The sequence below is a fragment of the Mobula hypostoma genome, chromosome 6 (genome assembly GCF_963921235.1).
Source record: "Mobula hypostoma chromosome 6, sMobHyp1.1, whole genome shotgun sequence".
NCBI lineage: Eukaryota > Metazoa > Chordata > Chondrichthyes > Myliobatiformes > Myliobatidae > Mobula > Mobula hypostoma.
The window spans coordinates 7992228-8006838 of record NC_086102.1 but is presented as its reverse complement, the minus strand read 5'-3'; the positions used below and the strand labels follow the sequence as shown (position 1 = coordinate 8006838).

The following is a 14611-nucleotide window of genomic DNA, read 5'->3' as shown; positions in this document are numbered from 1 at the left end:
TACCACTTTAAAAACTCTCCCACACAGGTTTCCTGTCATCGTCCGACATGATGGACAACCATATCTATCTTATCTGCTCCCACCACTTCCCTGGGCAGCTCGTTGCAGAACTCTACCACTCGCTGTGTAAAAAAAAACCTTGCTCTGCTCATCTCTGATAAGTCCTCCCCCTTTCACTTTAAATGCATGTGACTGACACTACACCGGGCAAATAAATCTGACTATCTGCCCTGTCTCTGCCTCTCCTAATTTTCTCCCCCAAACACTCGAGAGAAAACAACCTGTTTGTCCAACCACTTCTTGTAGCTCACATCTTCTAATTCAGGCTGCATCCTGGTAAACCTCTCCTGCACCCTTCCCAATGCTTCCACATTCTTTCTGTAATGGGGTGACCAGAATTTATTAAGTTATCTCAGGATACAGAGCAGCACAGGTCCTTCCAGCCCAATGAGCCACACTGCTCAGCAACCCACCTATTTAACCCTGGCCTAATCACAGGACAATTTACAATGACCAATTAACCTACTAACCAGTACGTCTTTGGACTGTGGGAGGAAACCACAGCATCCAGAGTAAACCCACAAGGTTCACAGGAAGGAACGTAGAAACTTCTTATAGAAGACACTCTAAAGTCCGAGGCCCCAAGATGTACCAGCACTGCATAAACCGCGGTGCCACCATTGTTCCCCGTTATACAGATATTTAGCTCAAAGTACATATAGTATCTTGAGATTCATTTTCTTGCAGGCATTTAAGAAAAATAAAGAAACACAATAGAAATTATGAAAAAAAATACACAAAGACTAACAAACAACCAATGTGCAAAAGAAGAAATTGTGCAAGTAAAGAAAATAAAAAAAATTAAAACAGTAAATAAATAACAGTGAGAACACCTTGAAAGTGAGTCTGTAGGTTGTGGAATCAGTTCAGAGTTGAGGTGAGTGAAGTTATCCACACTGGTTCAGGAGCCTGGTGGTTACAGAACCTGCTTGTGCAGGACCTACTGTACTTTTATTTTATTTTGGAGGTACAGCACGGTAACAGGCACTTCCCACCCACGATATTATGGCAACCTTATAACCTACTCCAAGATCAATCAAACCCTTCCCTCTCACATAGCCCTCCATTTCTCTATCATCCATTAGCCTATCACAGAGTTTCTTAAATGCCCTTAATCTATCTGCCTCTACCACCACCCCCACCACACATTCCGGGCACCCACCTCTCTGCGTGAAAAACCTACCTGACATCCGCCCTATACTTTCCTGCAATCACCTTACAGTTGTGGTCACCGCATTGGGTTGGCACGGTAGAGTAGCGATTAGTGATACACTTTACTGTACCAGTGACCCGGGTTCAATTCCCGCTGCTGTCTGCAAGGAGTTTGCACATTCTTCCCATGACCGTGTGGGTTTCCTCTGGGTGCTCTGGTTTCCACCCACAGTCCACTTACCGGTTGGTAGGTTAATTGATCACAGGGGATTGCTGGGCGGTGTGGCTTAAAGGGCCTGAAGGGTCTGTTCTGCACTATATCTCAATAAAGAAAAATATATAAATAATAATTGCAGGAAAGATGTGATAGCAAAATAGAGAATGTAGAAAAGATTTTCCATGATGTTATAAAACATAGAATACTCCAGCGAAGCACAGGCCCTTTGGCCCACGATGTTGTGCCGACCTTCTAAGCAACTCTAAAAACAATCAAACACTTCCCTCCTACATTGCCCTCCATTTTCCCATTAATTTTTCTATGACATCTTGTGTTTTTTATGATTTGTTGTCTTGTGTCAGCAGTTCTAACCCTAAGGAGGGAGCCTTCTTCCTAGATCCAACTGTGTCTCAGCACGTCAGTCAACCAAGATTTTCCAAAATCTTTAAAGGTTCCTTGGGATTAAGAAGAACAACATTTTTTTCTCTAACCTCTGGTAACATCAATTTTTCCAACTTCCAGTAATTTCTCTTGCTTCGTCTTCACTCTTTTCCATTCTCCACTCCCACTTCCCTAATACCTTTTCTCTTCTCACCTGCTCATTACTTCCTCTCGAAGCTTCTCCCCTTTCCTTCTCTCATGGTCCACTCACCTATCATATCAGATTCCTTTTTCTACATCTCTACAGCTTCTCACTTCATCCCACCCACCTGGTTTCACCAATCAACTTCTAACTGTCCTCTTTCACCTCCTCCCTCCCTCCCTCTCTTTCCAGTCCTGAAGGAGGGTGTCGGCCCAAAACGTCGACAGGGTAGTCAATTCCATAGATGTTGCCTGATCTGCTGAGTTTCTTCAGCATTTTGTATGTGTTACACTGGATTTCCAGCATCTGCAGAATCTCGTGTGTTTATGCTCAAGTAATTATTGTTGTTTCCCGTTTCTCAGAAACTTGACTCACCCTCAGTTTGTCCTTTGCCTGCTCCAGACTGATCAGACTGTGGGACCTGTGATCCCCGACGATGGTGCAGGACACGCAAACACACACCTCGTCTTGCTCACAGTAGAACTCCAGGATATTCCCATGACTTGGGCACTGCCTCCTTGTGAGGTCGGCCGTGGGCTTGATAAGGTTGTGATTTTTGTAAATCTGCTTCGTCAAGTGCGGTTGCAGGTGGAGGGAACAGAAGGAGGTTTCACATTTGAGGCAGGTCTTCACGGCTGGTGTTGGTTTGTCAATACAGTACTCACACATCACGGGGGCCGTCGGGGCAGAAGCGGCAGCGACGGGCGGTTGCGTGTTGTATTTCTCCACGATGTTCTGCAGCGTGTGGTTCTTCACCAGGCTGGGTCTGGGGCTGAAGGTCTGTCGGCATTGAGGGCAGCTGACTCTAAACGGAGTCTCTGAATGGTCCCAGACATCGTTGATACATTTTGCACAGAAACTGTGCTGGCAGGGCAATGCCACGGGGTTCTGGAACAACCCCAGACACACACTACAGGTCAGCTCTTCTGCCAACACTCCTGTCTCCATTCTGCCTCCAAGGAGAGAGAAGCAGTGAAGAACCAGGAAGAATGGGCGTTCGCCGGAAGCGATTCCTTTCAGTTTCGGTATTTGTGTTGCCCTTAAGCAGGCCCCCAACCTTTTTTCAACGCGGACCGGTTTATTATTGACAATATTCTTGCGGACCGGCCGACCCGGGGGAGGGGAGGGGAGGGGGGGGTGGTGGTGTAGGGTTGCCAACGGACAAGAGTTGCAGTCAAATACGTTGTTTACCACAAAAACTACAATGACCATGAAGCCTTGCGCGGGCACGAGCGCACATATGTGAATTTTTCTACAAATCGTTTTTGGCGATTCTGTTCGGGGCGGGGGGGATGTTGATCACGACCGGAATATCGGTGGTAAGTGGCTAATACACTCAATTTCGTTTCTGAAAGGGTTTATCTAAAGAATTTAATATTAAGCACACAGCGCATATTTTCCTCTCATGAATATAGTGATAAGTCAGCGGAGGACAACTTGAAGAAAGTGTTGAACGAACTTCCAGTAGAAGTGGTAGAGGCAGGTTCCATATTATCACTTAAAGAAAAATTCGACAGGTATATGGACAGGAAAGGAATGGAGGGTTATGGGCTGAGTGCAGCTCGGTGGGACTAGGTGAGAGTGAGAGTTCGGCACGGACTAGAAGGGCCTGTTTCTGTGCTGTAATTGTTATATGGTTATATAAGTCACTTAGAAGTCAATAGCATCATAACATTTTAACTAACGTTTGGATATTAAACACACAGCACATATTTTCCCCGTATGAACATATAAAATCATTGCAACACACCAATATCGCTGAACCAGTGGGAGCCCTGGGCTTGTTTCCCTGCAACAAGACGGTCCTATCGAGGGGTGATGGGAGACAGCGATACTCGAAGGGGGTTCCTTCTGTCTGCTCCGCAATTTAGTTTTCGTTGCATTCATTGCAGAGATATGTTGGAAATGGAAGCAACGTTTTCAGTGCTTTCCTGGCTATCTCGGGATATTTATCCCTGACTTTGATCCAGAATGCCGGCAGAGATGTTATGTCAAACATACTTTTCAGCCCGCCGTCATTTGCAAGCTCGAGGAGTTGATCTCCTTCAATGACCTCGCGTGTGTTCAAGTTCAACAATGGGGGTGACAGGGAATGAGGAAAGGTGCAGCTGACTCATATCGCCAAATCATATCATTTCCTCGCGGCCGGTAGCACATGCTCTGCGGCCCGGTGGTTGGGGACCACTGCCTTAAGGCATTTATTTAATTTTATTAAATTTCCACTTTAAATAATTTGTTTGTAACTATTTTCTAGTTAAAGTCAAAGGTTGATAACTACGTTTCAGTTCTTCTTCTTGTGTTGTTTTATGGCAGTTGGAGAACCAGCTTTAAGGTGAATTACCGCCACCTACTAGACTGGAGTGTGGATCATTTGATAAACAGTAGGAATGAAAAGAATTGCATTGCCTAAATTCTATATAATAAACCAGAGACTTTCAGATACTTCATGATATTGTTCTGTATTTCTCTTGAAATCCCACTTAAAATGTCTTCTATACCCACAGCAGATTTTTGCTTATCTTAAGCGCTCCCATCATCTTCACTCTTTCTTTTTGATACTTCTTACATTTAATCAATACATGTTCAATGGTTTCTGGTTGATTACAGTATTCACACAACCCAGTTGGATGTTTCCCTATTTTATGTAATGTGTAATTAAGACTTGTGTGTCCAATTCTTAAACGACTGATGATCACTTCTATCTTTCTATGTCCACCTGATGTTCTTTTGTATCTGACTTGCCTCTGTATTTTGTACAGTTGTCTCCCTGTTTCAATCTCATCCCAGTGTTTCTGCCATGTCTCCTCAATACGTGTTTTAATAATGCTTTTGATTTCCACTTTGCTTAGAGGAATCTGGACCTCTATTATAGACGATTTGAGTGATTGTTTAGCTATAATGTCCACTTTTTCATTACCCTCCACACCACAATGAGCAGGAACCCAAAGAAAGCTTACTTCTACCCCATTTTTGGTCAGTATATATCTTACATAGAATCTCCAATAAAATACCCTGTCTACTTTCTGATTTTCTTGATTTGTTAGAGATTAATGCAGACAAACTGTCTGAACAGATTACAGCCTTTTTAACATTATTTTCTTCTATCCAAGATAATGCACTGATGCTGCCTGGCCTGCTGAGTTCACCAGCAACTTTGATGTGTGTTGCTAATGCACTCAATGTTGCCTTTAACTCTGTTGTATACACTGATAAATGGTCTGATGTCCTTTTCCTAACGCTAGTTTTGAAATGAGGAATGTAGACTGCAATACCTGTGTGGCCAGAGCTAGGGTCTTTTGATCCATCCGTAAATACTACAAGTTTGTTTCTAAAATGCAGGTCTATATATTCTTGTACTATCAGTCTGATTTCACAGTTAGACTTCTTTCCCAAAAGTTGTTGCAGGTTTATGTACTTTATCCACTTTATTTATTGTAAAGAGCCATGGAGGAACATCAGATATTGGAACTGTAGAGCTATACTCCATTTCGTGTAGACCATATTTTTGTGCTGCTGCATCCCCAATCCATCCAAAGCTATTATAACTTGACTTATTATGTTTCCAGCAGTCTTTTAGCATAGCTTTAGCTGGATGTGAGTAGTTATGCCCCATGATGTTAACCCAGTAATGTAGCATTAGCTTTAATCTACGTTACAATTTAACAAAAAGGTAAAATTTATTGTCTATGGTAGAATGCAGTATGTGATGACGTCACTTCCGGCCTCGCCGCGTCTTGTGGGTAACTTCCGGTTCATAGAAAACAAAGGAAGCAAGGCTCAGGCATGCAGCATGATTGTGAAAGACTCCATTTCTTTCTTTTTTCAAGTATAAATTTGATATAGAATGTATAATATAGAAAAAAAAGAATGTAATTCATTCTCCTCTTATCAATTTATGAAGAAAGGAAGGACTATTAGAAATTTTTATATAAAAGAAAAGAAGAAAAAAAACCCACTATTCTAAACAGGAGAAAAAAGGACTGGGCAGTCCATCCTGAGAGAAAAACCAGGAGAAGAGAGACACTCTGATTAAATCCAAGGTTCTGAAAAAATAGCTGGAAGAGAATAAGTACAAAAATCAGATCATATGAAAATATTGAATAAAAGGTTGCCAGATTTCTTCAAATTTAAAGGATGTATCCAATGTCCGAATTCTTATTTTCTCTAGACTTAAACAGGATATGATAGAGGAAAACCAATAAAAGGCGGTAGGAGGGTTAGGGTCCTTCCATTTAAGTAAAATGGCTTTCCTAGCCAATAAGGTTGAAAAGGCTATCATCCGCTGAGCGGAAGCAGGAGTATATCAATAATTCCAAAAATAGCTGTAAATGAGTTTGATTGTAAATCTAGATCCAGCACTTTCGATAAGGTTTTAAAAACATCCTTCCAAAAATTCTCCAGCTTTATGCAAGTCCAAAATATGAGTTAAAATGGCCACCTGAGTATTACATCTATCACAAATAGGATTAATATTGGGAAAAATACGGGCTACTTTATTGTTTGACATATGTGCCCGATGCACTACCCTGAACTGTATCAAAGAATGACAGGCACAAATAGAAGATTATTTACCAGATGAAAAATTTTACTCCGTTGATTATCTGAAAGTAACTCTTGAAATTCCAATTCCCAGGCAGCTTTAATTTTATTGTTGGATATCATTCGTAAATTCAATAACCATTTATAAGTTGTAACTATTAATCCTTTTTGGAGTGGTTTAACCTGGAAGAGGGTATCTATTATATTAGATGGATAAGCATAGGGATAATTTGGAAGCAAAGTATGTTAAAAAAATTCCTAATTTGTAAATATCTAAAAAAGTGTACATTGGATAAATCAAATTTATTCACTAGCTGAGTAAAAGACATTACACAACCCCTATAAACAAATCTGAAAAAAGTTATTTTTCCTTTGGTTTTCCAAATTTAAAAAGCCTGATCTAAAATTGATAGTTTAAAAAATAGTTACGATATATTTTACTAGAGAGGACAAAATTACTTAATTCAAAAAATCTGTGAAACTGAAACCAAATTCTTAATGTATGTTTAATAATAGGATTAAGGTCTTGTCTGCCAGTCTTAGAGAGCAGAAAAGGAAGAGGAGCTCCCGGTAAAGAGGCCAAGGAATACCCCTTCACCAAGTTTTTCTCCAAATCCACCCATAAAGGACAGTCATATATGTTTGAATAATGAATCCAACAGGTAATATATCGAATATTAATTGCCCAGTAGGACAATCCAAGATTTGGCACAGCCATACCACCGTCCTTTTATAATTTCTGCATCTCGTGGGTGACTTCTCGTTCGTAGAAAACAACGGCAGCGAGGCTCACGCATGCAGCATGATTGTGAAAGACTCCATTTCTATCCACAAAGAAACATTACAGAGGCAATGCCGTAAGTTCATATGACAGTAGACATGTTGAAGTAAATATATTAACGCTGATTCTGTCAAAAGAAATGACGGTTGATGAGATTTTATTTACAAGTATTTACAATGCAAATATGGTGTCGAGAATGAAACACACTGAATATGTTTTGTATTATTTTATCAACAGTTTTCACCATACGGTGTTAGGCAATGCATTCCAGGCATTCTTGACTCTGAATTTTTAAAAAAAACATCTACTGCCCTACTCTCATCAATCTCTCCTGTCACCTTGTCAGAAAGCGTAATCTTAAATTGGTAAGATACAACCTGCCACACACAAAGCCATGCTGACTCTCCCTAATTAGATCAGGGGTTTCCAAATGCTAAGATATTCTGTCACTAAAAACTTTCTCCTACTATTTCCCTACAACTGACATGAGACTCGCTGGTCTGTAGTTCCCAGGATTTTCCCTTGCTCCCTTCTTACAATGTTAGCCACTCACCAGTTCTCCGGGACCTTTCTGGTGCTGAAAGAGTTCACAAAGATAATGGTCAAGGGCCCAGCAATTTTATCCCTTGCCTCCTTCAATAATTTGCCTGGGGTAACTCTCATCAGTCCCTGGGGACTTATCCACCTTAATACTCATTAGGGGGCCCAACACTTCCTCCTCTTTGACCTCTAACGTATTTATACACTCAGCACTCAGCATGATGTCTATATCCTTTTCCTTGGTCAATACTGACGCAGAGAACTCATTAAGTACCTCACTCACATTCTCCACATCCAAGCAAATGTTCTGCCCGTTATCCTTACGTGGTCCCACCCTCTCTCTAGTTATCCTCTTGCTCTTAATACATGTATAGAATGCCTTGGGATTCACCTTAATCCTTCTTGTGAAGGACTTTTCATGGCCCCTCCTGGCTTTCTTAATTCCCTTCTTTAGTTATTTTCTGGTTTCTTTAAACTTCTTATGTGTTTCGTTTGATCATAACTTCAGAAGCTTTACATACTTTTCCTTTTTCTTCCTGATTAAATTCATCACCTCTCTGGACATCCAAGGTTCTCTTCTCTTTCCATCCCTGTCCTTCCTTCTAAAAAGAATATACCTTGCCTGCACTCTGCAATTGATCTTTAAACATTTGATCTGGACTTGTTGGAGAAAGGGTGTTCCCAATGAACTCTTCTTAGTTCCTGCTAAATGTCCTTGTAATTTGCCCTACTCCTAAAGCTTTCCTGAAAGTTAAAGAGTGTGGTCACTGTTCCCTATCTGCTCACCCACTGAAAGGTCAGTCCCCTAACCAGGCTCATTACCCAACACCAGGTCCAGTCGGGTCCCTCTTCTTGTTGGACCACCCACATATTGATTTAAGAACCATTAAAACTCTCCCAGAAGGGAAAACATTAGATCCTTTTTAAGATACACTTAATAAATTCTGCCCCATCTAACCCCCTTGCACTAAAAATGTCCCAGTTTATATTCGGGGAGTTGAAATCCCCTATCACAATAATTCTATTATTTTTACGCATTTCCTTAATCTGATCATGTATCTGTTCCTCTATGTCCCAGTGGCTACTGGGGGTTCTGTAGTTCAATCCCTTCAGTGTGATTGCACCCTTCCTGTTCCTGAGTTCTATCCAATTGGACTCAGTGTCTGACCCCTCCATTATCTCTACTCTAAAAGCAGCTGTGATATTGCCCCTGATTAGTAGTGCAACCCCCCCCCCCACCTTTTTTACCTCCTTTGTCTTCTCTAAAACTTTGAAAAACCTGGTATATTAATCACACGTTCCTGCTCCTCCCTCAACCAAATTTCAGTAATGGCTACAACATCGTAGTTTCATGTATTGATCCATGCACTAAGTTCATCAACCTTACCCATAATACACTTATCATTAAAATATATACACTTCAATGTATCCGACCCATCATACCTGTTATTTTGATTTTGCCTTTCAATACTCTCCCTGATGTCTACCTTTTGGTCTGATCCTTCTCTTACTGACCAGGGGCTCCAGTTCCCAGCCCCCTGCAAAGCCAGTTTAAACTCTGTCAAGTCGCACGAGCAAACCTATCGGCCAGGATGTTGGTTCCACTCCAGTTTAGCCTCAACCTGTCCCTCTTCCCCAGAAAGTGTTCCAGTAATGCAAGAACTTGAAACCCTGTCCCATGCACCATCTCCTCAGCCACTCATTCATCTGTGCGATCATCCCATTCCTACCTCCACTGGCCCGTGGCATAGGGAAATCCAGAATTTTCCCTTGGAGGTCCTTCTCTTCTGCCTCTTTCCTAACACTATATACCTATATACCCCTTCCCCCTTTCTGCCTATGTCATTGGTGCCAAAATGCACCACAACCTCTGATTGTTTCCCCCTTCCCCTTGAGAATATCCTGTAGATGCTCCGATATAACCTGGACCCTAACAGGTGGGAGGCAACACGCCATCCTGGTGCCTCTTTTGCAGCCACAGAAGCTTTTTTCTGTCCCCCAACTATCAAGTCCTGTAAATCTACTGTACTGCCCAACTTTACCCTTTCCTGTTGAACCTCAGAACCAGCCTGGCTGCTGCTGCTGTGATCTGATGGGTCACCCCCCCCCCCCCGCCACCCCCAGCAGTATCCATGGAGGTATACTTGTTGCTGAGGGGAACAACGCAGGGGAACCCAGCATTGACTTCTTAATTCCCTTACCTCTCCTGGTGGTCACCCACCTACTGTCCGAAGCCTGTACCCTGGGTGTGACCACCTCTTCAAAAGTCTTGTCTTTGATATCTTCACCCTCCCGAACGAGTCCGATTACATCCAATGCAAGCTCCAAATACTCGACTCAGTCGAGGAGTTGGAGCTGGAGGTGGGTGCTCTTCACTTACGAGGGGTGATTGATAAGTTCATGGCCTAAGGTAGAAGGAGTCAATTTTAGAAAACCCAGCACATTTAGTTTACAACATAGTCCCCTCCTGCATTTACACACTCAGTCCAGCGGTCGTGGAGCATACGGATCCCTTCTTTGTAGAAGTCAGCGTCTTGGACCTCCAGAAATGGTCCACAGCAGGGGTGATTGATAAGTTCGTGGTCTAAAGTGGAAGGAGATGAGTTATACAGTTCTCGTTACATGCACGTGCAGTTCAGCTCACCGCTGGACTAAGTGTGTAAATGTAGGAGGGAAGTATGTTGAAAAATAAATGTGCTAGGTTTTCTAAAATTGACTCCTTCTACCTTAGGCCATGAACTTATCAATCAACCCTGGTAAATGTAGTTATCAGGGAAACTGTCAGGTATCTAGAATTCCCACACCTGACAGGAGGAGCATTTTATCCTGACTTCTCATTTCCCCTCATGTTTTGCTTCAACTTTTAACCATAAGACCATGAGACATAGGAGCCTATCGAGTCTGCTCCGCCATTTCTTCAAGGCTGCCTTCTCGCCAAATCCTTTGATGTCCTGACCGATCAGGAAACGATCAACTTCCGCCTTAAATATATGCACGGACTTGGCCTCCAACACAGTCTGTGGCAGAGCATTGCACAGGTTTACCACTCACTGGCTAAAAACAATTCCTCTTTACCTCTGTTCTGAAGGGTTGTCTCTCAATTAGTTCTGGATACCCCCACCATAGGAAACATCCTCTCCACATCCATCCAATCTAGTCCTTTCAACATTTGGAAGGTTTCAATGAGATCCCCAGACATTCTTCTAAATCCCAGTAGGAACAGGCCCAAAGCTGCAAAATGCTCCTCATATGTTAACTCCTTCATTCCTGGAATCATCCACGTGAATCACCTTTCACCCTTAACCCATGACCTCCAGTTGTAGTCCCACCCTCAATGGAAAAAGCCTGCTTGCATTTACTCTATCTCTACCCCTTATAATTTTGGATACCTCTATCAAATCTCTCAATCTTCTACATTCCAAGGAATAAAGTTCTAACCTGTTCAATCCTTCCTTAATACTTAGATCCTCCAGAACTGGCAACATCCTTGTAATTTTTTTCAGTATTCCTCCAAACTTGTTTACATCTTTCCTGTAGGTAGGTGACCAAATCTGCACACAATGCTCCAAATTAGGCCTCCCCAATGTCTGATACAACTTCAACATAACATGCCAACTCCTGTATACAATACTTTGATTTATGAAGGCCAATGTGCCAAAAGCTTTCTTTGCAACCCTATCTACTAGTCATACCACTTTCCACAAATTATGGACCTGTATTCCCAGATCACTTTGTTCTACCATTCTTGTCAGTGCCCTACCATTCACTGTCTAAGACCTACCCTGATTGGTCCTACTGAAGTACAACACTTCACACTTGTCTGTATTAAATTCCATATTATGCTATTTTTCAGCCAACTTTTCCGGCTGGTTCCAATCCCAGTGCAAGCCACAATAACCTTCCTGACTGTCCACTACACCCCCAACCTTGGTAACATATGCAAATTTGCCGATCCAGTTAACCACATTATCATCCAGATTGCTGATATAATTGACAAATAACAATGGACCCCACACCGATCCCTGCGGCAGTCCACTAGTCACAAGCCTCCAGTCAGAGAGTTACCCCTCTACTACCACTCTCTGGCTTCTCCCACAAAGCCAATGTCTAATCCAATTTACTATCTCATCTTGAATGCTGAGTGACTGAAGCTTCTTGACCAACCACTTACATGGGACCTTGACAAATGCCCTGCTAAAGTCCATGTAGACAACATTCACTGCCTTGCTTTCATTCACTTTCCTGGTAACTTCCACTAAATGTTCTAAAAATTTGGTTGTGCATGACCTACCATGCACAAAGCCATGTTGACTCTCCTTAATCTGTCCATGTCTATCCAAATACTCATATATACAGTCCCTTAGAATGCCTTCCAATAACTTTCCCACTACTGATGTCAGGCTCACACCTGTGTATAATTTCCTGCTTTGTTTCTGGAACTTTTATTAAACAGCGAAACAATATTGGCTATCCTCCAGCCCTCTGGTACCTCACCTGTCACTAACGATGATTTAATATCTCTGATAGGGCCCCTGAAATTACTGCACTTGCCTCCCGTAGGGTCCACGGGAACACCTTTTCTGGCCCTAGGGATTTATTCACCCGATTTGCCTCAAGACAGCAAGCACTTCTTCCTCTGTAATCTGTACAGGGTCCATGAAGTTGATACTGCTTTGCCTCACTTCAATTGACTCAGTGTCCATCTCCTGAGTAACATATAGAAGCAAAAAATTAATTTAAGATCTCCCCCATTTCTTTTTGCTCCACATATCTCTTGAAAACCAAGTTTCCCTATGCCTGTTATTTTTACCTTTTATTCTGACAGGCACATACAAGCTTTGTACTCTCGAAATTTCACTTTTGAAGGCATCCCACTTACTAAGAACGCCTTTGTCAGAAAACATCTGGTCCCAATCCACACTTGCCAGATCCTTCCTGCTAACATCAAAATTGGCCTTTCTCTAATTTTGAATCTCAATCTGCGGATGAGTCCTATCTTTTTGCATATTTACTTTGAAACTAATGGCAATACGGTCACTAGATGCAAAGTGATCCCCTACTCAAACTTCTGTCACCATGTCTCATTCTGTAGTAACAGACCAAGTGTCACACACTCTCTCATTGGGACTTCAATGTACTGATTGAGTAAGTTTTCCTGAACACGTTTAAGAAACATATTTGTCCTTTAATAACAGATGAGGAGGAATTTCTTCAGTCAGATTCTGGTGAATCTGTGGAATTCATTGCCACAGACAGCTGTGGCGGCCAAGTCATTGGATATAAAGTGGCCACGGTTTTATCACCCCTTGTTCAATCCCTTCCGACCTATGTTCGTGACACTTCTCACGCTCTTAAACTTTTCGATGATTTTAAGTTCCCTGGCCCCCACCGCTTTATTTTCACCATGGATGTCCAGTCCTTATATACTTCCATCCCCCATCAGGAAGGTCTCAAAGCTCTACGCTTCTTTTTGGATTCCAGACCTAATCAGTTCCCCTCTACCACCACTCTGCTCCGTCTAGCAGAATTAGTCCTTACTCTTAATAATTTCTCCTTTTGCTCCTCCCATTTCCTCCAAACTAAAGGTGTAGCTATGGGCACCCGTATGGGTCCTAGCTATGCCTGCCTTTTTGTTGGGTTTGTGGAACAATCTATGTTCCGTGCCTATTCTGGTATCTGTCCCCCACTTTTCCTTCGCTACATCGACGACTGCATTGGCGCTGCTTCCTGCACGCATGCAGAACTCGTTGACTTTATTAACTTTGCCTCCAACTTTCACCCTGCCCTCAAGTTTACCTGGTCCATTTCCGACACCTCCTTCCCCTTTCTAGATCTTTCTGTCTCTGTCTCTGGAGACAGCTTATCCACTGATGTCTACTATAAGCCTACTGACTCTCTCAGCTATCTGGACTATTCTTCTTCTCACCCTGTCTCTTGCAAAAACGCCATCCCCTTCTCGCAATTCCTCCGTCTCCGCCGCATCTGCTCTCAGGATGAGGCTTTTCATTCTAGGACGAGGGAGATGTCTTCATTTTTTAAAGAAAGGGGCTTCCCTTCCTCCACTATCAACTCTGCTCTTAAACGCATCTCCCCCATTTCACGTACATCTGCTCTCACTCCATCCTCCCACCACCCCACTAGGAATAGGGTTCCCCTGGTCCTCACCTACCACCCCACCAGCCTCCGGGTCCAACATATTATTCTCCGTAACTTCCGCCACCTCCAACGGGATCCCACCACTAAGCATATCTTTCCCTCCCCCCCTCTCTCTGCATTCCGCAGGGATCGCTCCCTACACAACTCCCTTGTCCATTCGTCCCCCCCATCCCTCCCCACTGATCTCCCTCCTGGCACTTATCCGTGTAAGCGGAACAAGTGCTACACATGCCCTTACACTTCCTCCCTTACCACCATTCAGGGCCCCAAACAGTCCTTCCAGGTGAGGCATCACTTCACCTGTGAGTCGACTGGGGTGATATACTGCGTCCGGTGCTCCCGATGTGGCCTTTTATATATTGGTGAGACCCGACGCAGACTGGGAGACCGCTTTGCTGAACATCTACGCTCTGTCCGCCAGAGAAAGCAGGATCTCCCAGTGGCCACACATTTTAATTCCACATCCCATTCCCATTCTGACATGTCTATCCACGGCCTCCTCTACTGTAAAGATGAAGCCACACTCAGGTTGGAGGAACAACACCTTATATTCCGTCTGGGTAGCCTCCAACCTGATGGCATG

General features: G+C 42.9%; 1 protein-coding gene and 1 long non-coding RNA gene across 6 annotated transcripts in view; one reads left to right on the top strand and one right to left on the bottom strand.

Moving 5' to 3' along the window:
• Nucleotides 1-3031, bottom strand: part of LOC134347802 (E3 ubiquitin/ISG15 ligase TRIM25-like) — a 46511-nt gene extending 43480 nt beyond the window's left edge. For all 3 annotated transcript variants that reach the window (XM_063050250.1, XM_063050251.1, XM_063050249.1), the window contains exon 1: nt 2388-3031. In XM_063050250.1, the coding sequence (XP_062906320.1) occupies nt 2388-2960 (573 nt within the window). In that variant the 5' untranslated portion in view covers nt 2961-3031. The remainder of the gene's footprint in view (nt 1-2387) is intronic.
• Nucleotides 3032-3194: 163 nt separating this feature from the next.
• Nucleotides 3195-14611, top strand: part of LOC134347803 (uncharacterized) — a 32170-nt gene continuing 20753 nt past the window's right edge. For 2 of the 3 annotated variants that reach the window (XR_010018257.1, XR_010018255.1), the window contains exons 1-2: nt 3195-3331; nt 7241-7408. This is a non-coding gene — a long non-coding RNA (uncharacterized LOC134347803). The remainder of the gene's footprint in view (nt 3332-7240; nt 7409-14611) is intronic. The other variant, XR_010018256.1, reaches the window with a different exon arrangement.